The following is a 23,381-nucleotide window of genomic DNA, read 5'->3' on the forward strand; positions in this document are numbered from 1 at the left end:
TCGTGCCGAGGAAACACAAACTGCATGTAGAGGTGGACGTGGCCCCCCAAGGAGAGAGGCATTCTTTTGTTGATCCATTGTGCCTTCCAGAATGATGAAATCGCGCAGGGAATGCAACGAAAACATTCCCCCGACCATAATCCTCTCTCCTTCGGTGTGGACTCTTCCCACGATTGTTACAGGGTGTTTGCTTTCAGTCCAGTGAAGCATAAAACGTGATTCCACTGAAAAGGCTACATGTCACAATTCAGTGGACGTCCAGTGCACGGAAATTCCAGCCTTTGTCGCCGACGAACAGCAAGCAGTCAGAATGGGTGCCTGCACCGGACACCTGCTGCGGAGGCTCATACATTGCAACGTTCCCTGAACGGTCGTTGAGAACACACTGTTGGAAGCCCCTTGGTTCATCTGCACAGTCAGCTGATCAACACTTGCACGTCTTACCACCCGTATACGTCTCAGCAGCCGTCGTTCACCCCCCTCATCTAAGGCCCGTTATGTACCACAGTTGCCTCGACGCCTGTTTTGGAAAGCACAATTTTTCCGTGAACGTTATACTTTAACCACGGCGGTATGAGAACAGCTTACGAATTCAGCCGTTTCGGAAATGCTTCCACCCTTGGTCCGAAAGCCAATGATCATGCCCTTTTGGACGTCAGATAAATCGCTGAGCTTCCGTAATAAGGCCGTGTCCTACGTAAGTGACGGAAGCGGCCGACAGCGCGCGACAGCTTCAGACGACGAAAACACCACCGTAGGTACAAAAAAAAAAATGGCTCTGAGCACTATGGGACTCAACTGCTGAGGGCATTAGTCCCCTAGAACTTAGAACTAGGCCGGCCGCTGGTGGCCGAGCGGTTCTGGCGCTACAGTCTGGAACCGCGCGACCGCTTATGACCTCAGCAGTTGAGTCCCATAGTGCTCAGACCTATTTGAACCATTTTGAACTTAGAACTAGTTAAACCTAACTAACCTAAGGACATCACAAACATCCATGCCCGAGGCAGGATTCGAACCTGCGACCGTAGCGGTCTTGCGGTTCCAGACTGCAGCGCCTTTAACCGCACGGCCACTTCGGCCGGCCCGTAGGTACAGTTAAGGAAGTATCCTACGTGGACGACGTCCGTAGCGCTGTCTGTCCTCTGCTACAACTAGCGACGTTTGAATTCAAACGTGTCTGAATCTTGTCGCTGCAGCACGTGCGACAGTGAGAGCGACAGCTATGTGTCTCCTCGGCAAAGCTGTGGAGTGGGCGTGACGGCAGCTATGAAATAGTTATCATCCGATTTTAAGAAAACTACTCAGTGAAAAAATTTGATTCTTCCGCATCTTATAGCTTGATATCTTTGCTCGATAAAGGCCTGAATTTATGTTCGTTATTCGTCATAGTTACTGCGCTGCACGAAACTAAGTGCACGGCTGCACGAAATTTTTAACAATTTGAAGATGTCACCACATTGGGTAGACTTTTCTTATAGTTCAAATCAGGCCACACATGATCGCGTATCAAATGTAGTCAATATATCTAAATTGTATTTAAAGTTGAGACAGGAATGATATCTCTTTTCATTCTTGAGATACTGGTAGTTACATCTGCGGACGGGTCGCACTCGGCGCGTCCGAATCCTTTCCGGCGCTTCGGGAAACAAGTGGTCTTAAAAATTGTCGTATCTCATAAATGGTTCAAGATATCGAAACGACGTTTTTTGGAAATGACGGCACGCAGAAAGGACTATTTTATCGTAGGATTAACACTCGATACGATTTTGTAAACGCGTGAGCAAAGCAAAAACAAGACACTATAAATTACAGCATGAGGTTTTATCCGAATTTTCATAGCCAAACTGAGAGAAACAGGCAAACGGGGTATCAAAGTGACCAGTGAGGTCTAGTTTAGCATGAAAATACATAACTGTAAAAGTAATCAGAGTAATTAAGGAACACTTAGTTAATGAGTGGAGAAAAAATTGAAATATTTCACGATAAGCTGCTGCCAAGCAATGTAAATGAAGTGTCAAACAGTTCATCTGTTCAAGGCCTAGCTGTTTTGCACATCAAAAGATACACTGGTGCGGTATTTATATGTCGAAAAGGCTTCCTTCGAATTAAGTACCAAAGTTACGCTTTTCGAGAACAGAAGACGTTGGGCAGGCAAAATAGGAATCCGTAAGATCATGCTTTCTGAATAAAACGTGAAAACAAAAAATGAAAGAAATCGATCAAATATTTTGTGAAATGATTTGGCTAAAAGAAATAAATAGATCAGGGAAACGTTCTCCGTGGCTTTGAATAATGCTCGAAATCATGAACAGAAAATCAGGTGCATCAAACGTTTCCCTAATATTTTTTATTTCATTCCTTTAGACGAATCATTTCACAAAACGTTCGACTTTCTTTTCAAAAATTTTGAATGCTTCACTTTAGCGGACTAAGTAGATTAACTGAAACGCTTGGCCTTAACACTGACTGCTGATGAATTACGTTCGCAACATCAAATATCTGTAAAATTTCATGGTTGTTCAATGTAATTTATTAGGACTTTAATGTGTGCGATGTACTGGGATAGGTGTGTATACACTTAAAGTACTCTGGCAAGATATTAAAAATATACTTAGCGATGCAGTGTAAACAGTATACATAAAACTTTGTATACAGAATCGTAGCTGAATCGGTTAAAAAAATAGCAAAGAGCTGGGATCCAACCCACGTCCTCTTCGTAGCCGCATTCTGAAAGCAGTCGTTACTCCACAGCTCGCTCTGGTTTGAGGTTCTCATTCATTATTTACGGTAGTTAGTTATTCTTCTTGTCAAAAGCCCTTGATCGCGTAAAACACATTCGTCTTTAATTTATTGATGAGATAGTCGTATTCTCCTCTGCTCATTCACGTGTATTCTAAGAATTTGTCTGGTGATCTTCGTAGCTGATGATATAAATTACGAAATTCTCCATGAATATTCCTCCCTCTGTAACTTTATGCACAGCATTGCTTTTCGCTTTATTTTCCTAAGTAAATCTAATTTTGTAGCCTTACTCTACAGCTACAGTATTCTACAATTCAGGTGCGCCGTTTTATAGAAACAGCTGGTCGGCTCTAAGTAGCCGTCTAGTAGCGCGAAATGGTCGCGCGCGCGCACAGGACACCCGAGCTTTTCACCCGACGCTGCTACTTGTTGCCGGGGTGTCTCCCAGAAGTCGCTCGCAGTCGGTCGCTTACGTAGAACACGACCTAAGAGAACGATTGCACCGTCCCCCCCCCCCCCCCCCCGAAGCGCTTTATTTATCTTCCACTGCTAATGCTACTACCACCCGGCGCCTGTGAGTGGTTACTGTTTAACATGGGCAGTGGTCACCATTAATGTACTCGACCGCGTACATGGCACATGTACGCAGCAATACCACGAGAGGCCATCAGCACACGGTAGATGGCGCACGCTAACCGACTAGCTTCTGCTTCCGCATTGTTGCCAGCGCCCGAGAAAGCTCTGTCAATCATAGACAACTTTGCTTCCGCCTAGAACTGGTGCCTTCCGCCAAAGACACAAAAGACGACGCACCGCTGTCACTCTCACAGTTCCTGCAGCACCAGTAGTACGGTTCCAGCTGTTACACAGTTTTGCGAGTTTCGCCAGTTCCGTTCGGAAGCCTACAGTTCTGCTTAGCAGTGGCTAGTTATGGAGCATTAGAAACAGCTACGAGTGCCTGTATAATACTTTCAGTCATACTGACTGAATCATAGACTGCTAAGAGACATCAAAGTTATTTGAGGTTTCATTGTGTTACGTATAGGACATCAACAGAGATGCATCAAATTGTTACTAAAGTTATTTGAAATTGTGGCTTCAGTCCGGAACCGCGCTGCTGCTACAGTCGCAGGTTCAAATCCTGCCTCGGGCATAGATATGTGTTATGTCCTTAGGTTAGTTAGGGTTAAGTAGTTCTAAGTCTAGGGGACTGATGACCTCTGATGTTAAGTCCCATAGTGCTCAGAACCATTTGAAATTGTGTATCATCACTATTAATAAATGTTACTGATTATTACTTACGTTGCTGCCACATTTCTGTTCTAGTGCCGCCCATTCAAGCAAGTGCAGACTTAGGTATTACCAGTGTGCACAGTGCCACCTTTTATTAGAACGATAGCAGAAGTACGCTTCCCGCAACTGTGGGTGTTTGGACTAAATTGATAGAAACACTAACTTAAACATCCCAACACTACTCAAGCTCGTAATTAGCAGCAGTTCGTGATTAATGTGTAAACTGGTATTGTTGCTGACTGTGTTGAAGTGTCCTGATGTTCTTATAGGCAGTGTGTACACTTCCTTCCTACTCACTGTCTTCTAGCCCGTCTAGACGAATTACTCATGCGGTTTATACATGAGGGTCCTGCGGTTCACTACGTCACAAGTTCGAACTGAACCCACTGGCGTTACAATCACAGTTAAACAAGTGGAGGATGACAAGTCTCGTGAAATGCACGATTGCTACTTCAAAACTCGACAAATTTCTAATCTATATATGAGTGGCTTGTACAGAAACCAGCTCACCATTGTAAGAATCGAAGAACGTGAAAGGTAGGTAGCAGTTTGAGAAAGGAATATCAAAGTGTTGTAGGCTATCCACGATGTTATTCAATCTGCATATTCAGCAGGAGGTGAAGGAAACCAAGGAAAAATTAGGAAATTGAACCAAAGTTCTAATTGCGGAAATTAAAATTTTAAAGCTTCCTGATGACACACTAATTCTTACAGAAACAGCAAAGAACTTGGAAGAGCAGTTGAACGAAATGGGTAATTTGTCCTAAGTCACTAACCACGTAAAGCCTCTATTCAGGTTCCACAAATAATTAGAGCTTTAAAAGCAAGTGAAAATGTCGAAAGGAATAACTGAACTAACTGAAAGAACTGTCGAGTTTCATGCAGTAATAATTTGGTGGTTTGTAAATATATTCTTGCTATATGGCTTTCCCTAGTAGTTGAAAATCATAATTGCAGTTAATATTAAAATACTATTTAATTGAAGTTATATAAGAAAAGTTAACGAATTGTTAAAGTCATTTCACAGAATCTGAAAGTGTTGATTATAAGCCGTGATTACAAATTAAATCCCAAGCCATAACAGTTTAAAGGCCTACAAAATATCTGCTTGTTGGTGAACGACGCAACCAGCCACAAGTAGTTTTTAAATGTAATTTTAGTGCCATAACCGGTTTCGGACTATCATGTTCACCTTCATGGATAAAATTAGAATTTAACTTGTATGATTATGATGATGATGATGATGATGATGATGACGTCCCACACTCCTTAACAGAGCGTAGGAGACGATGCGGGAGACCCGCACCGCCGTACTAGGCAAGGTCCTAGCGGAGGTGGTTTGCCATTGCCTTCCTCCAACCGTAATGGGGATGAATGATGAAGATGACACACCCAGTCATCTCGAGGCAGGTGAAATTCCCTGACCCCGCCGGGAATCGAACCCGGGACCCGTGCTCGGGAAGCGAGAACGCTACCGCGAGACCACGAGCTGCGGACATTTAACTTGCATAACATGTTGTAATTAGCTTACTTGTGTATCGATATTTGTGTTTTTGTTGCCATTGCTTAATGTTGAAACTGTTGGACAAAGAGCCATGTAGAGACAGAGCCGTTTGAGGGTCTCCCTCTGTGTTAGTGTTAGTAATTCCACAGTGAAAGTTTGTGTGATGTTCAGTTCATTACTCTTTGAAAATATTGGTGCTCTTCCCATTACGAGTTGTTGTACTTCTTAAGCTATAACAGTTTCGGAGATCTCAGAAACAAATCATGTCCTATGCAATGCAAAGGCTTGGTAACTATCTCGCGATTACAATTTATCAGCAGTACAATTTGCGGGCCACCCCATGTCACACTGTCTAGTACTTTTCCCCCGTTAAGTGGCATAGTAACCTTCGCACGCTATTGTGAAATAGTTTGAGGCCATTTTAATTAACAAGAAAGCAGGTTAATTCATGACTAAGCATACTGCAAACGGATGCTAATTGTTTTCGTGTCCGACAATCCAGCAAAGTTTTTTCTGAACGAAGTTTAAATCAGTAGCTGCTTACCTTCTGCTATACATTTAGTTGAAATTATATGTGCCTAATTTAGACTAAAGACCGTGTTCATTTTGCCTTATCAAAAGCTTGTACTCCGTGATAACAGACAGTTTGTTCGACTACCACTCTAATAACTTTTCTGCCTTTCAATACTCAGCTCACGCAGGAGACGAAACACAGTGTAATTCCATTGTCATTAGGGCACGATCACGGGCAACTCAAATCTTGGCACAGGGTAGAATTCCAGTGCGGAATTAACAGTTGTATCCCTCTTTAATGTTACGGTAGGATGTAAGTAGAGGACTTTTGAAATGTTTTACGATTCAGTACTGCAATTGAATAGATCTAGTACTAAAATGATCGTTGTCTGTATGTAAAATGTCATAACTTAATCATAGTTAACACTTGGTTCATGAATCATAAAAGAAGGATGTATACCTGCAAGAATCCTGGAGATACTGGAAGGTATCAGACAGATTATATAATGGTAAGACAGGGATTTAGGAACGAAGGTTTAAATTGTAAGACATTTCCAGGGGCAGATGTGGACTCTGACCACAATCTATTGGTTATGAACTGTAAAGCTGAAGAAACTGCAAAAAGGTGGGAATTTAAGGAGATGGGACCTGGATAAACTGACTAAACCAGAGGTTGTAGAGAGTTTCAGGGAAAGTATAAGGGAACAACTGACAGGAATGGGGGAAAAAAAATACAATAGAAGAAGAATAGGTAGCTCTGAGGGATGAAGTAGTGAAGGCATCAGAGGATCAAGTAGGTAAAAAGACTAGGGCTAGTAGAAATCTTTGGGTAACAGAAGAAATATTGAATTTAATTGATGAAAGGAGAAAATATAAAAATGCAGTAAATGGAGCAGGCAAAAAGGAATACAGACGTCTCAAAAATGAGATCGACAGGAAGTGCAAAATGGCTAAGCAGGGATGGCTAGAGGACAAATGTAAGGATGTAGAGGCTTATCTCACTAGGGGTGAGACAGATAGGATGTAAATGAAGATGAAATGGGATATACGATACTGCGTGAAGAGTTTGACACACCACTGAAAGACCTGAGTCGAAACAAAGCCCCGGGAGAAGACAACATTCCATTAGAACTACTGACGGCCTTGGGAGAGCCAGTCCTGACAAAACTCTACCATCTGGTGAGCAAGATGTATGAGACAGGCGAAATACCTTCAGACTTCAAGAAGAATATAATAATTCCAATCCCAAAGAAAGCAGGTGTTGACAGATGGGAAAATTACCGAACTATCAGTTTAATAAGTCACAGCTGCAAAATACAAACACGAACTCTTTACAGAGGCATGGAAAAACTCGTAGAAGCCGACCTCGGGGAAGATCAGTTTGGATTCCGTGGAATTTTTGGAACACGTGATGCAATACTGGCCTTACGACGTACCTTAGAAGAAAGATTAAGGAAAGGCAAACCTACGTTTCTAGCATTTGTAGACTTAGAGAAAGCTTTTGACAATGTTGACTGGAATACTCTCTTTCAAATTCTAAAGGTGGCAGGGGTAAAATACAGGGAGGGCTATTTACAATTTGTACAGAAACCAGATGGCAGTTGTAAGAGTCGAGGGGCATGAAAGGGAAGCAGTGGTTGGGAATGGAGTGAGACAGTGTTGTAGCCTCTCCCCGATGTTATTCAATCTCTATATTGAGCAAGCAGTAAAGGAAACAAAAGAAAAATTCGGAGTAGGTATTAAAAGCCATGGAGAATAAATAAAAACTTTAAGGTTCGCCGATGACATTGTAATTCTGTCAGAGACAGCAAAGGACTTGGAAGAGCAGTTGAACGGAATGGACAGTGTCTTGAAACGAGGATATAAGATGAACATCAACAAAAGCAAAACGAAGATAATAGAATTTAGTTGAATTAAGTCAGGTGATGCTGAGGGAATTAGATTAGGAAATGAGACACTTAACATAGTAAAGGAGTTTTCCTATTTAGGGAGTAAAATAACTGATGATGGTTGAAGTAGAGGGGATATAAAATGTAGACTGGCAATGGCAAGGAAAGCGTTTCTGAAGAAGAGAAATTTGTTAACATCGAGTATAGATTTAAGTGTCAGGAAGTCATTTCTGAAAGTATTTGTATGGAGTGTAGCCATGTATGGAAGTAAAACATGGACGATAAATAGTTTGGACAAGAAGAGAATAGAAGCTTTCGAAATGTGGTGCTACTGAAGAATGCTGAAGATTAGATGGGTAGATCACTTAACTAATGAGGAGGTATTGAATAGAAATGGGGAGAAGAGGAGTTTGTGGCACAACTTGACAAGAAGAAGGGACCGGTTGGTAGGACATTTTCTGAGGCATCAAGGGATCACAAATTTAGCATTGGAGGGCAGCTTGGAGGGTAAAAATCGTAGAGGGAGACCAAGAGATGAATACACTAAGCAGATTCAGAAGGATGTAGGTTGCAGTAAGTACTGGGAGATGAAGAAGCTTGTACACGATAGAGTAGCATGGAGAGCTGCATCAAACCAGTCTCAGGACTGAAGACACCACCACCACCACCACCACCAACAACAACAACAACAACATGTAAAATGTAACTCGTAGGTAAATTATTGAGTTGTTCTTCGTTACAGTAAACAGAATAAATAAATAGGGATTTTACAAAATAAACAATTGCGTTGTTCTATCGCAGACATTTTGACTAACTTAAGATAAATAAAAAAAGTCTTCTTTTACCTAGTGCCTTCTTTAAATTACTCATGGAGAAAGAAACGGTTGTAAAAAGTAAATCATATATCACCAGTGAAGAAGTTTTCTACACCTACATCTACACTTCGACAATCATACGATGTGTGGTGGATGTTACGTAGTGTGCCAGTCTTATCACCCGCTTCCCAACCCACTTCCATCCATTCTCTGATAGTATGTGAGAAGAAAGGCTATATGTGCCCCTCCACACATGCCTGAATTTCTCTAATTTTTAAGGCCGTGGCCTTTATGTCTAATGTTGGAAGAAGTATTGCATTTTTTGACTTAATTTGGAATGTGGGCTCTCGGAATTTCAAAAAGTGTGTCATGCTCACTCTCTCCTCCTGTAACACCTCTCACTGCAGTTTGTTGAACATTGACGTTATACACTGATGCTAACTGAACAAATCCGTGAAGGGCCGTGTAGCTTTTCTCTGAATCTTTTCAGTCTCGAATCCTGTCGACGCAGGATTAATACGGAGCGAGATGGAAACATGTAATACACCCAGGAGCAATCTCGAACACGATCATTTTGGTGGTCTTATAGTGTGGTGAGGCATAATATTGCGTCGGCGTATTGACTTAAATATTTGAACAATGTACACTCAGCGAACAACGCTACTGTAACGCTGTGCTCCTTCCCCACGTGCGTCTTTTCAGAGGTGCAGTCGGTCCTGACTTCTATTTTATGGATGAAAGTGCGCGACCGCACTGAACAACACACGTGAAGCAGCTCTGGGAACGAATGGATATTCGGCAAATGGACTGGCCTGTCCGTTTCCGCGACATAAATCCTACCGAACAGGTGTGGGGCAGGTTGGGGGAGACATATCGCAACACGTCCATGTGCGTCATTGACCATCCAGCAATTCTCAAACAAGCTGGTGGAGGAATGGAACTCCCTACTACAATTGCTCCACACCAACTTTGCGGTCAGCGTGGGTCCATGTTGCAGAGCATGGACTACTGTCTGTGGTGATCACACATCCTATTAAGAACATTGTCCGGCCTTTCATAATGTCCAGGTGACCACCATGAATCGCTGTGACTTCAGTATAAGTGTTGTCTTTGAATAAAAGCGTGAAGTATGTTCGGCTCACTGCGTATTTCTTTCAGTTACATTCTGTTAAATATTGTAAGAGTTCTTTCTATGTATTGTCCAAGTTTCGTCAAGCTGTGTCACAACGTCGTTGCATGTCATCTGAAAGTTAATTCCGTTCTAAAGGTTTGCCCACCAGTTTACTTACGTCCATTAAATAAACACTTATCTATAGTTAGAGTCAGCATCCAAGGCTTGTACCAGGCGCCGATGGTGTGCAAGCCCCTCCGTGTATCGTTATAACGAAGACTGAAATAAACTGCGAATTTTGGAGGGAACATGACGATCTACATCTACGTGATTACTCTGCTATTGTATTGGTTAAAAACAGTCTTGGTTGCAATTTTGTTTCTATTTTTTTAATTTTTCAACGACGCGTTTCGCCTTATGAAGGCATCTTCAGGTTATCTTTTCTAGATGGACGCGAGAGGCACCAAGATACTGTTAAGCACTGGTTTGCTGTTATGCCACATATGGACTGGAAGAATTTCTACTCTGCTATTCAGAATTAAGTGCATGTCAGAGGGTTCAATGAACCACCTTCATGCTGTCTCTCTAGCGTTCCACTCTCGAACGGCACGCGGGAAAAACGAGCACTTAAATTTTTCTGTGCGACCCCTGATTTATTTTATCGTGATGATCATTTCTCCCTGTGTATGTGTGTGCCAACAGAATGTTTTCCCAATCGGAGAAGAAAACTGCTGATTGAAATTTCGTGAGAAGATCCCGTCGCAACGAAAAGTGCCTTTGTTTTAATGATTGCCACTACAATTCTCATATCATGTATGTGACACTATCTCCCCTATTTCGCGATAATACAAAACAAGATGCCCTTCTTTGTACTTTTTCGATGTCATCCGTCAGTCCCACCTGATGCGGATCCCACACCACACAGCAATACTCCAGAATAGGACGGACAAGCGTAGTGTAAGCAGTCTCTTTGGTAGACCTGTTGCACCTTCTAAGTGTTCTGCCAATGAATCGCAGTCTTTGGTTTGCTCTACCCACAATATTATCTATGTTATTGTTCCAATTTAGGTTATCTGTAACTGTAATCCCTAAGTATTTAGTCGAATTTACAGCCCTCAGATTTGAGAGACTTATCGCGTAATCGAAACGTAGCTGATGTCTTTTAGTACTCATGTGAATAACTTCACACTTTTCCTTATTCAGGGTCAATTGCCACTTTTGGCATCATACAGATATCGTATCTAAATCATTTTGCAAGTCGTTTTGATCATCTGATGACTTCACAAGGCGGTAAATGACAGCATCATCTGCAAACAATCTAAGACGGCTACTCAGATTGTCTCCTATGTCGTCAATATAGATCAGGAACAATAGAGGGCCAATAACACTTCCTTGGGGAACGCCGGATATCACTTCTGTTTCACTCTATGACTTTCCGTCTATTACTACGAATTGTGACCTTTCTGACAGCAAATCACGAATCCAGTCGCACAACTGAGGCGATACTCCGTAGGGATGCAGTTTGGTTAGAAAACGCTTTTGAGGAACGGTGTCGAAAGCGTTCTGGAAATCTGAAGATACGTAATCAGTTTGACATCCACTGTCGATAGCAAACACTACCTCGTGAGTATAAAGAGCTAGTTGTGTTTCACAAGAACGATATTTCCTGAATCCGTGCTGACTATAGATCAATAAATCGTTTTCTTCGAGGTACTTCATAAGGTTCGAATACAGTATATGTTCTAAAACCCTACTGCAAATCGACGTTAGGAGTAATCTACTGAATTACAAGCCTGTATCATTACTTCCCTTTTTGGGTATTGGTGTGATTTGAGCAATTTTCCAGTCTTTAGGTACGGATCTTTCTGTGAGCGAGTGGTTGTATATTATTGCTAAATATGGAGCTATTTTATCAGCATACTCTGAGAGGAACCTGACTGGTATAGAATCTGGATCGGAGGCCTTGCCTTTATTAAGTGATTTAAGCTGCTTTGTTACACCGAGGATATGTTTCTCAGCTTAGCAGTTGTTCTTGATTGGAATTCAGGAATATTAACTTCGTCTTCTTTGGTGAAGGTTATTGCGCAGTAAAGGTATTGATTGCATCTTGCCACTGTTATGCTTTATGTATGACCAGAATCTCTTTGGGTTTTCTGTCAGATTTCGAGACAATTTCGTTGTGGAAATTATTAAAAGCATCTCGCATTGAAGTACGCGCTATATTTCGAACTTCTATAAAACTTTGCCAATCTTGGGGATTTTGCGTTCTTTTAAATTTGGCATGATTTTTTCGTTGCTTCTGCAATAACGACCTGACGCGTTTTGTGTACCATGGGGAATCAGTACCATCACCTATTAATTTATGTGGTATATATCTCTCAATTTCTGTTGATACTCTCTCTTTGAAAACATTCCACATGATCAGATCGGAAGGAACTTCTTTCCGGCTTTAGCCAGCTCTCTGTACCTACAGCTACTTCAGCTTCAGTGCTTTCTGTTTCCCAACACAGCTACGACAATTTACAACTATAATAACAATCGTTTCTAGAACTACCTTACTGTGTTTTAGCTGCCCACTTTTAGACGGACGCCCCTTCTGTGGTTCCCTGAGACCCTCTAACCTAAAAAACCGCCCAGTCTCTTCCACACAGCCCCCGCTACCCGTGTAGCCGACTCCTGTATGTAGTGGACTCCTGACCTATTAAGCGGGACCCGGAAACCCAGCACCCGATGGCACAAGTCAAGGAATCTGCAGCCTCCACGGTCACAGAACCGCCTGAGCCCCTCATTCAGACCCTCCACTCGGCTCTGCACCAAAGGACCACAGACGGTTCTATCGACGATGCTGCAGATGGTGAGCTCCGCCTTAATCTCGGAAGCAAGACTAGCAGTCTTTACCATTTCCGCTAGCCGCCTGAAACCAGACAAAATCTGCTCCGATCCAAAGCGACACACCTCATTGGTACCGCCATGAGCCACCAAATGCAGTTGGCTGCACCCTGTACTCTTCATGGCATCCGGAAGCACCCTTTCCACATCCGGAATGACTCCCCCCGGAATGCACACGGAGTGCACACTGGCTTCCTTCTTCTTGGCAGCCATGTTCCTGAGGGGCCCCATTACGCGCCTAACGTTGGAGCTCCCAACCACCAGCAAATCCACCCTCTATGAATGCCCAGACTTTGCGGGCCGGGAAGCTTCCTGTGGAAGAGGGTGGACGACTGCATCCGGCTCAGAGACATCGTCTTGTTCAGGTAACACCAATGACTAGTCCGTTTTTCCTTCCGTCGCACCAGCACGTCGGCAAGTATTTTTCTCTCCCTTCAGTAAACGGTAGCACGTGCTGGTGAACAGCCGTTCATTCTGTGTTCCTCTGCTATTGCTGTGAGATGTGCTGTTTTTTCGAGCATTGGAATGTTCTACGTTCGCCAGCTGCTGCTGTTTAGTAGCTTCTGTAGTAGTGTGACAGTCTGAAGACGACGTTTGCCGTAAAAAGAGGACATCTGAGAAAGCAGGCTTAGAAGCTTTAGTAGGCCCGCTAGCCGACGTCGATGTAAACTGGGGTGGTTCTCGCGGCAGAACGGTGTGGCAAGCTGTGACGGACATCACGCGCGATTCAGGTGTTTACGTGCCGGCGGAGAAATGCTGGGCCCAAAAGTTCTGATGCTGATAACGACCAACTCGGACCTGGCTTTCGCACTGTACCGTGCTCATGGTTTCACTTGTTAGTTGTTGTCAATCGTGCTGGTCGCGTACTGAGCTTTTCTCCGTGCTCGTCTCTATGTGGTATTGGGACTCCGCTTCCCCACAGATTAACCTACACCTCAAGTTTGTTTCCCTCTTCTGGGAGCCAGCTCCGAGGCTTGTGTAGTCGAGATACCGCAGGCCAGATTAGTTACATTTGTACCGACAGGACGATTTCACGACTTTGAGATGCCTGTGCAGATACCGAGAAAGGTACCGACCGTTAAAAACAGAATTCCAATCTGCGGACAAGTCCGCGAATTTGCGTACTCCTTGTACGAGTATATTGAACTGGAGTAAAGATCCGACTTTAGATGCTTCAAGACTGCTCGCCAAAACAGCAACTGCGGTTCACATTCACAGGTCTGAAGTGTTGTAGATTTTCAAAGGAGAAAGAAAGGAAGACGCGAACGATAAAGCATCACCAGATTTCCCTCTCCTTAGAACCCGTGGTAAGAAAAGACGTTAAGACAGGCGGATAAACACGACTGACACATCCCAGCAAGACGCAATCTGTAAGCACGCGTATGGTTGTTATCAACGCAAGAGTACTCTGCGTTAAATAAGCTTCTTTTTAAGCTCAAAGTAGCTGAGTTATTTCTGAGGGTAAGTCGTCCCTTGCATGGTAGCCTGCTTAGCTGAGTGGTTAGGTGCTTGACTACTACGCAGCGGGTCCGGATTCGATTCCCGGCTGGGTTGGAGACCTTTCTCCGCTCGTGTTCTGAATGTTGTCTTGTCCTCGTCATCCTTTCATCATCACCGGCACGCAGTCACCCAATGTGGCGCCGCCTGAAATAAGACTTGCACCCGGGGGCCGAGAATGCCACACGATTATTTCATTTTCCATGAGCGCGACTCCAGCACGAAACGTTCTCGTCTCAGAAGTTTATCGCCGAGCATCGTGACATGGTATGGAGATGTCGGTATCTGTGTGCCGTGAAAAGCATTTCATCGGATGACATCGTGTGGCTTAACGAAACGTGCGTTAATGCATGCCATAAGTTGGCAAACGGGTGGACGAACCACACAGACGAAAGAGCAACAATAATGCCAATAGGAAAGGGTGGCTGCATAATCATTGTTCTTGCTAGTTTCCAAATTTTATTGTTGTTTCGTTTCAGGGAGGAAAACGTATTTTTTTCTGGTTGCAGAGAAACGTTCCATCCGAGAAATATGAACCTGGCGTGAATAAGAGAAAGTAATGGAACTTCTAAAGCTGTAAAAACAAAAAGCGGCACACACACGTTGACGAACTAGCTTTGTAAGTAGACATATTGCAATCAGGGTTGTTTCAATCATACTGAACTTACATTGGCCTCGGTGGAATGTTACGTGGCAAGATATAATACAAAATCTTAGAGAGGTGGAAATGTTAATAAAAGAAGTTGTTACGATCGTTAGCCCAAATGGCTGGTTGTGAGCCATACCCAACAGGAAGTCGAAGAAACATGAATATGTGAAGGATTTGTGGAGGAAGAAATCGAAGAGGCAATAATTTATGTCAGCTTCAGGACCTCTCCAAGGAAGAGGGTAGGGAAGATTCTTCCCTGGGAGACGCTCTGTTTACATCATGCTCGACATATTTATAAAATTTTCATTGATGTAAGTGATCTGTTCGGTATTCTCGTTTGTTTATTATTGACTATGCCTCAATGACGGTCAGTTAACGACTACATTCCGAAAGTACGAGTGGCGCGCTTGGCTAGTGCTGGTAACAGTGCTTCCCTTCACTCGCTCCACGCAAACTGTCAAACATCGCAAGTTATTTTACTCAAGGTATTCCTTGACGTACACTACCTTCGCCTCTTACGGTGCCCTCCGTTAAAAACGACGTATGGAGCTCTGTTTGCTTGGAAGTCTTCAATCCAGTCACATATCAGTTCGGATATTCCGAGGGCACATAATTTTTTCCCTAGGCGTTGGTGTGGAATTGTATCGAAGGCTTTTTGGAGGTCAATAAATATGGCATCATGATGAAACAAACGATGTACATTCTTCTGGATCTCTTGAACGAAAAGAGCAAGAGCTGTTGATTCTCCGGGAAGTCCACATTCACATATAGAGCACGAATTGTGTTTCGCAGGACTGGTGCTTGCTGAAACAACGTTGACTCCTATGAAGTTAGATTAGATTAGAGATTATATTAGATTAATACCAGTTCCATGGATCACGAATACGATATTTCGTAATGATGTGTAACGAGTCAAATTTTCCAATACATGACATAATTAAGTTAATTTAACAACATACTTAAGTTAATATAACAACTTTACTTTTTTGTGTTTTTTATTTATTTATTTTCTTAATTTTTTATTTTTTTAAATATGTTTTTGTTTTTTTTCTTAATTTATATCTAAAAATTCCTCTATGGAGTAGGAGGAGTTGTCATTCAGAAATTCTTTTAATTTCTTCTTAAATACTTGTTGGTTATCTGTCAGACTTTTGATACTATTTGGTAAGTGACCAAAGACTTTAGTGCCAGTATAATTCACCCCTCTCTGTGCCAAAGTTAGATTTAATTTTGAATAGTGAAGATCATCCTTTCTCCTAGTATTGTAGTTATGTACACTGCTATTACTTTTGAATTGGGTTTGGTTGTTAATAACAAATTTCATAAGAGTATATATACTGAGAAGCTACTGTGAATATCCCTAGATCCTTAAATAAATGTCTGCTGGATGATCTTGGGTGGACTCCAGCTATTATTCTGATTACACGCTTTTGTGCAATAAATACTTTATTCCTCAGTGATGAATTACCCCAAAATATGATGCCATATGAAAGCAATGAGTGAAAATAGGCGTAGTAAGCTAATTCACTACGATGTTTATCACCAAAATTTGCAATGGCCCTTATTGCATAAGTAGCTGAACTCAAACGTTTCAGCAGATCATCAATGTGTTTCTTCCAATTTAATCTCTCATCAATGGACACACCTAAAAATTGGGAATATTCTACCTTAGCTATATGCTTCTGATTAAGGTCTATATTTATTAATGGCATCATACCATTCACTGTACGGAACTGTATGTACTGTGTCTTATCAAAATTCAGTGAGAGTCCATTTACAAGGAACCACTTAGTAATTTTCTGAAAGACAGTATTGACAATTTCATCAGTTAATTCTTGTTTGTCAGGTGTGATTACTATACTTGTATCATCAGCAAAGAGAACTAACTTTGCCTCTTCATGAATATAGAATGGCAAGTCAGTAATATATATTAAGAACAACAAAGGACCCAAGACTGACCCTTGTGGAACCCCATTCTTGATAGTTCCCCAGTTTGAGGAATGTGCTGATATTTGCATGTTATGAAAACTACATATTTCAACTTTCTGCACTCTTCCAGTTAGGTACAAATTAAACCATTTGTGCACTATCCCACTCATGCCACAATACTTGAGCTTGTCTAGCAGAATTTCATGATTTACACAATCAAAAGCCTTTGAGAGATCACAAAAAATCCCAATGGGTGGCGTTCGGTTATTCAGATCATTCAAAATTTGATTGGTGAAAGCATATATGGCATTTTCTGTTGAAAAACCTTTCTGGAAACCAAACTGACATTTTGTTAGTACTTCATTTTTACAGACATGTGAAGCTACTCTTGAATACATTACTTTCTCAAAAATTTTGAATAAAGCTGTTAGAAGGGAGATTGGACGGTAATTATTGGCATCAGATCCATCCCCCTTTTTATGCAAAGGTATAACAATAGCATATTTCAGTCTATCAGGGAAAACACCCTGTTCCAGAGAGCTATTACACAGGTGGCTGAGAATCTTACTTATCTGTTGAGAACAAGCTTTTAGTATTTTGCTGGAAATGCCATCAATTCCATGTGAGTTTTTGCTTTTAAGCAAGTTTATTATTTTCCTAATTTCAGAGGGAGAAGTGGGTGAGATTTCAATTGTATCAAATTGCATAGGTATGGCCTCTTCCATTAACAGCCTAGCATCTTCTAATGAACACCTGGATCCTACTATATCCACAACATTTAGAAAATGATTATTAAAAATATTTTCAACTTCTGAATTTTTGTTCATAAAGTTTTCAATCAATTTTATGGTAATACTGTCTTCCTCTGCTCTTGGTTGACCTGTTTCTCTTTTAATAATATTCCAAATTGTTTTAATTTTATTATCAGAGTTGCTGATTTCAGACATCATACACATACTCCTGGATTTTTTAAAAACTTTTCTTAATATAACACAGTAGATTTTATAATGTTTGATAGTTTCTGTTAAAGGCGCTTCAGTGTGGCAGGTTCGAATCCTCCCTCGGGCATGGATGTGTGTGATGTCCTTAGGTTAGTTAGGTTTAACTAGTTCTAAGTTCTAGGGGACTGATGACCATAGATGTTAAGTCCCATAGTGCTCATAGCCATTTGAACCATTTTTTGTTACAAGGTTTCTTACGAGTATATTTAACTATTTTCTTGGGGAAGCAGTTTGGGGTAGTAGTGGCTCGGTCTCTAGGAACGTCATCAAACGCGAGTACAGTGTACGTTCCACTATTCTGCTAGAAATCTACGTCGGCGATATTGGCCTAGAGCTCTGCGTATCCGTCTTGAGAAGCTTCATCTAGAGTAGAATAACATGCGCCTTTTTTCCGAGACCTATGGTGAAATGACGTTAGATGACTGACAAGTTCCTTTGCGTATTCAATATAAAATATAATAATAATATAATATATCTATATAATCTAATATAATATATCTATATAAAATCTAATAGGCATAAGGAACCGGAACACAGAACACAGAAGATGATGATGATGTTTGGTTTGTGCGGACCTCAACTGCTGTCATCAGCGCCCGTGCACATTCCCAATATGTACGCTGTCCAATCTAGCTACTTTCGTGAATAATGATGGAATGATGAGGACAGCACAAACACCCAGTCAACAGGTGGAGGAAACGCCCAACCCGCCCGGGAATGGAACCCGAGACCACGTGATCCACAGGTAGCAACGCTAGTCACTAGATCACGAGCTACGGACGATTACACAGATGCACTATGTTATCAAAAGTATCCGGAAACCCCCAAAAACATACAGTTCTCATATTAGGTGCATTGTGCTGCCACGTACTGCCAGGTACTCCATATCAGTGACCTCAGTGGTCATCAGACATCGTGAGAGAGCAGAATGGGGCGCTCCGCGGAACTCACGGACATCGAACGTGGTCAGGTGATTGGGTGTCACTTGTGTCATTCGTCTGTACGCGAAATTTCCACACTCCTAAACCTCCCTAGGTCCAGTTCTTTCCGATGTGATAATGAAGTGGAAACGCAAAGGGACACGTACAACACAAAAGCGTACTGGCCGACCTCGTCTGTTGATTGACAGAGACCAACGACAGTTGAAGAGGGTCGTAATGTGTAACAGGCAGACATCTATCCAGACCATCATACAGGAATTCCAAAATGCATCAGGATCCACTGCAAGTATTATGACAGTTAAGCGGGAGGTAAGAAAACTTTGATTTCATGGTCGAGCGGCCTGTCATAAGCGACATACCACACCGGCAAATGCCAAACGACGCGTCGCTTGGTGTGAGGAGCGATAACATTGGACGATTGAACAGTGGAGAAACGTTGTGTGGAGTGACGAATCACTGTAGACAATGTGGCGATCCGATGGCAGGGTGTGGGTATGGCGTATGCCCGGCGAACGTCATCTGTCAGTGTGTGTAGCGCCAACAGTAAAACTCGGAGGCGATGGTGTTATTGTGTGATCGTGTTTTTCATGGAGGGGGCTTGCACCCTTGGTTGTTTTGCGTGGAACTATCACAGCACAGGCCTACATTGATGTTTTAAACACCTTCTTGCTTTCCAGGCCTACATTGATGTTTTAAACACCTTCTTGCTTCCGAGTGTCGAAGAGCACTGCGGGGATGGCGACTGCATGTTTCAACACGATCGAGCACCTGTTCATAATGCACGGCCTGAGGCGGAGTGGTTACACGACAATAACATCCCCGTAATGGACTGGCCTGCACAGAGTCATGACCTGAATCCTATGGAACACGTTTGGGATGCTTGGGACGCCGATTTCGTGACAGGCCTCACAGACCGACATCGATACCTCTCCTCAGTGCAGCACTCCGTGAATAATGGGCTGCCATTCCTCAAGAAACCTTCAGCTGATTGAACGTATGCCTGCGAGAGTGGAATCTGTTATCAAAGGTAAGGGTGGGCCAACACCATATTGAATTCCAGCATTACCGATGGAGGGTGCCACGAACCTGTAAGTCGTTTTCAGCCATGTGTCCAGATACTTTTGATCCCATTGTGTAACAACTTCATGTCGTAGACTTTAAGCAGCGGATCTCTTCATATACAGGGTGATACAAAAAGGTACGGCCAAATTTTCAGGAAACATTCCTCACACACAAATAAAGAAAAGATGTGGACATGTGTCCGGAAACGCTTAATTTCCATGTTAGAGCTCATTTTAGTTTCGTCAGTATGTACTGTACTTCCTCGATTCACCGCCAGTTGGCCCAATTGAAGGAAGGTAATGTTGACTTCGGTGCTTGTGTTGACATGCGACTCATTGCTCTACAGTACTAGCATCACGCACATCAGTACGCAGCATCAACAGGTTAGTGTTACTCACGAACGTGGTTTTGCAGTCAGTGCAATGTTTACAAATGTGGAGTTGGCAGATGTCCATTTGATGTATGGATTAGCACGGGGCAATAGCCGTGGCACGGTAAGTCTGTATCGAGACAGATTTCCAGAACGAAGGTATCCCGACAGGAAGACGTTCGAAGCAATTGATCGGCGACTCAGGGAGCACGGAACCTTCCAGCCTATGACTCGTGACTGGGGAAGACCTAGAACGACGAGGACACCTGCAATGGACGAGGCAATTCTTCGTGCAGTTGACAATAACCCTAACGTCAGCGTCAGAGAAGTTGCTGCTGTACAAGGTAACGTTGACCACGTCACTGTATGGAGAGTGCTACGGGAGAACCAGTTGTTTCCGTACCATGTACAGCGTGTGCAGGAACTATCAGCAGCTGATTGGCCTCCACGGGTACACTTCTGCGAATGGTTCATCCAACAATGTGTCAATCCTCATTTCAGTGCAAATATTCGCTTTACGGATGAGGCTTCATTCCAACTTGATCAAATTGTAAATTTTCACAATCAACATGTGTGGGCTGACGAGAATCCGCACGCAATTGTGCAATCACGTCATCAACACAGATTTTCTGTGAACGTTTGGGCAGGCATTGTTGGTGATGTCTTGATTGGGCCCCATGTTCTTCCACCTACGCTCAATGGAGCACGTTATCATGATTTCATATGGGATACTCTACCTGTCCTGCTAGAACATGTGCCTTTACAAGTACGACACAACATGTGGTTCATGCACGATGGAGCTCCTGCACATTTCAGTCGAAGTGTTCGTACGCTTCTCAACAACAGATTCGGTGACCGATGGATTGGTAGAGGCGGACCAATTCCACGGCTTCCACGGCTTCCACGCTCTCCTGACCGCAACCCTCTTGACTTTCATTTATGGGGGCATTTGAAAGCTCTTGTCTACGCAACCCCGGTACCAAATGTAGAGACTCTTTGTGCTCGTATTGTGGACGGCTGTGATACAATACGCCATTCTCCAGGGCTGCATCAGCGCATCAGGGATTCCATGCGACGGAGGGTGGATGCATGTATCCTCGCTAACGGAGGACATTTTGAACATTTCCTGTAACAAAGTGTTTGAAGTCACGCTGGTACGTTCTGTTGCTGTGTGTTTCCATTCCATGATTAATGTGATTTGAATAGAAATAACAAAATGAGCTCTAACATGGAAAGTAATCGTTTCCGGACACATGTCCACATAACATACTTTCTTTCTTTGTGTGTGAGGAATGTTTCCTGGAAGTTTTGCCGTACCTTTTTGTAACACCCAGTACATGACCAGTGGAGCGAACATGTGGGAACGGCAGAACAATAAAGTGCGCACTTATTACAATGAGTCACTACCAATACACAATGTATTTCAGATTAACTGAATATGAGAGTGTTACTTACCATCAACCTCCATATTAAGAGAATAATTGCTCCGATCTGAAAAGAACAAGAAAATATATTTGATACTAATAAACAATCACATTAATAATTGACAATGCGTTAAGGGCATTAATCTGGAATTAACAGGAAGTAATATTTTTCATGTCTGTGCTGTAAGAACGAGATAAATCATACTGAAGAATAATAGTTAAAACATTACCACTGTAGCAGTTGCTGAAAATCTCTCCAAACTTTTCTGGTGTATCGTAAGTTGTTTAAGGAAATTGAAGTAAAATAATATGCTTTTATTCACTCGAAAAATAACTCATTTTACTAACTCACCTATGGCCAAGACATGACGATTAGAGAAATGACTACAGACAACCGTGATGTTAGAGCATATTCATGACGGAGGGAATACTAGACGCAAGTGTAAAGACTTTTGAATGGATGCAAGTTTCATTGGCCGCAGGTTTCGTACATCCTTCCGTTTCATCCCTTGCAATATTCCTCGCCCCCCCCCCCCCTCCCCCGACACACACACACACACACACACACACACACACACACACCGGCACGAAAATATGTCTAGCATCAATCAGAATGCTGCGTGGGATGCGCGCCTGAAGTGGTCATCGACGTGCACGTAGCCTCTCAACAGTGTGTAGCAATGTTTACAGTCATTCATTAGTGTAAGTGAATTTTTCCCAAGTTTCAAGCGTGGATGGCTGTATCTACCGGACCCCACGCTAACCTGCGTCCCCTGTGATGTACAATGAGCAGCGGTGATTGAGTGAAGCGATGGTTTCTGTATCTGATGGTGTGGAGACAGTTCTGGATGGTACGGCTGCTCACCAGATGATATGGAAAGTGATTTCCTGCCTTGTGATCCGTCTATCCGCTGCTACAATCAGAGGTAATCGGTAAGTACTCGTATAAACACACTGTTGCTCTCAGTACCTGCCTTTCGGGAGGACGGGTTTTCTCGAACCGATGCACTCACTGTAACTCCTGGACAGCGACAAGTGGAAGCTCGTGTTCTTATGCCGCGTAAAGTTTCATAAAACTATCAACTCAAGTGTCAGTGCACTACAATGTAATACCTACACATTGTTATGCTCCACCGACATGTAAAGCTCTCTTTTGAACTGCACGATCCATCAACGAAGACATTAATGAGGGTCGTTAAGGCAATACAGAACTAGCAGAAACACTAATTACTATTAGGAATGCTTGGATCTTCAATGTCCTGTTGGCCAAAGAAATGAGGCATGGTTATGTTGTCCTACGATATGGCACCTGTGGGGAATAAGATCATGGTTCTTAATAGCACAAAATTTATTGAAAACTATTCGCTCTAACGAGATTGTTTAGTGAAGGTAAACGAATAACCCCTGTTAGGATTTATGCAATGATATTGAGATGTACGCGAGGAATAACATGGTACCATGAATTAAAAAGCAATGAGAGATTACTGGTAGCACTGATGATCATAACTGGTCACTTTCTACTCCTATCTGACTACATATTGCGTAAGTGCACCTCACTGTGGAATTTAATGGTGCCTTTCAAATACACCGACCTTCAATGATTTGTTTTCAACGATTGAAAGTAGCTAGAAAGTAGCTGTATCAGAACTGCTGACCAGAATATGGTACGCTGTCGCCACATCTGGATGCTCACTTGGAAGTGGCTCATTCATTACGGTGCATATGTAGGACCTGCGACCATAATAGCTAGAG

The 23,381-nt window shown here is 42.6% G+C and overlaps 1 protein-coding gene across 1 annotated transcript in view; it reads right to left on the reverse strand.

The window, feature by feature from the left end:
• The window catches only part of LOC126248452 (glycosyltransferase-like protein gnt14), a 154,802-nt gene that overhangs the window by 111,299 nt on the left and 20,122 nt on the right, over positions 1–23,381 (reverse strand). The window contains exon 2 of the mRNA XM_049949443.1: positions 21,661–21,696. Coding sequence (XP_049805400.1) covers positions 21,661–21,696 — 36 coding nt within the window. The remainder of the gene's footprint in view (positions 1–21,660; positions 21,697–23,381) is intronic.

Source organism: Schistocerca nitens, chromosome 3, assembly GCF_023898315.1.
Source record: "Schistocerca nitens isolate TAMUIC-IGC-003100 chromosome 3, iqSchNite1.1, whole genome shotgun sequence".
NCBI lineage: Eukaryota > Metazoa > Arthropoda > Insecta > Orthoptera > Acrididae > Schistocerca > Schistocerca nitens.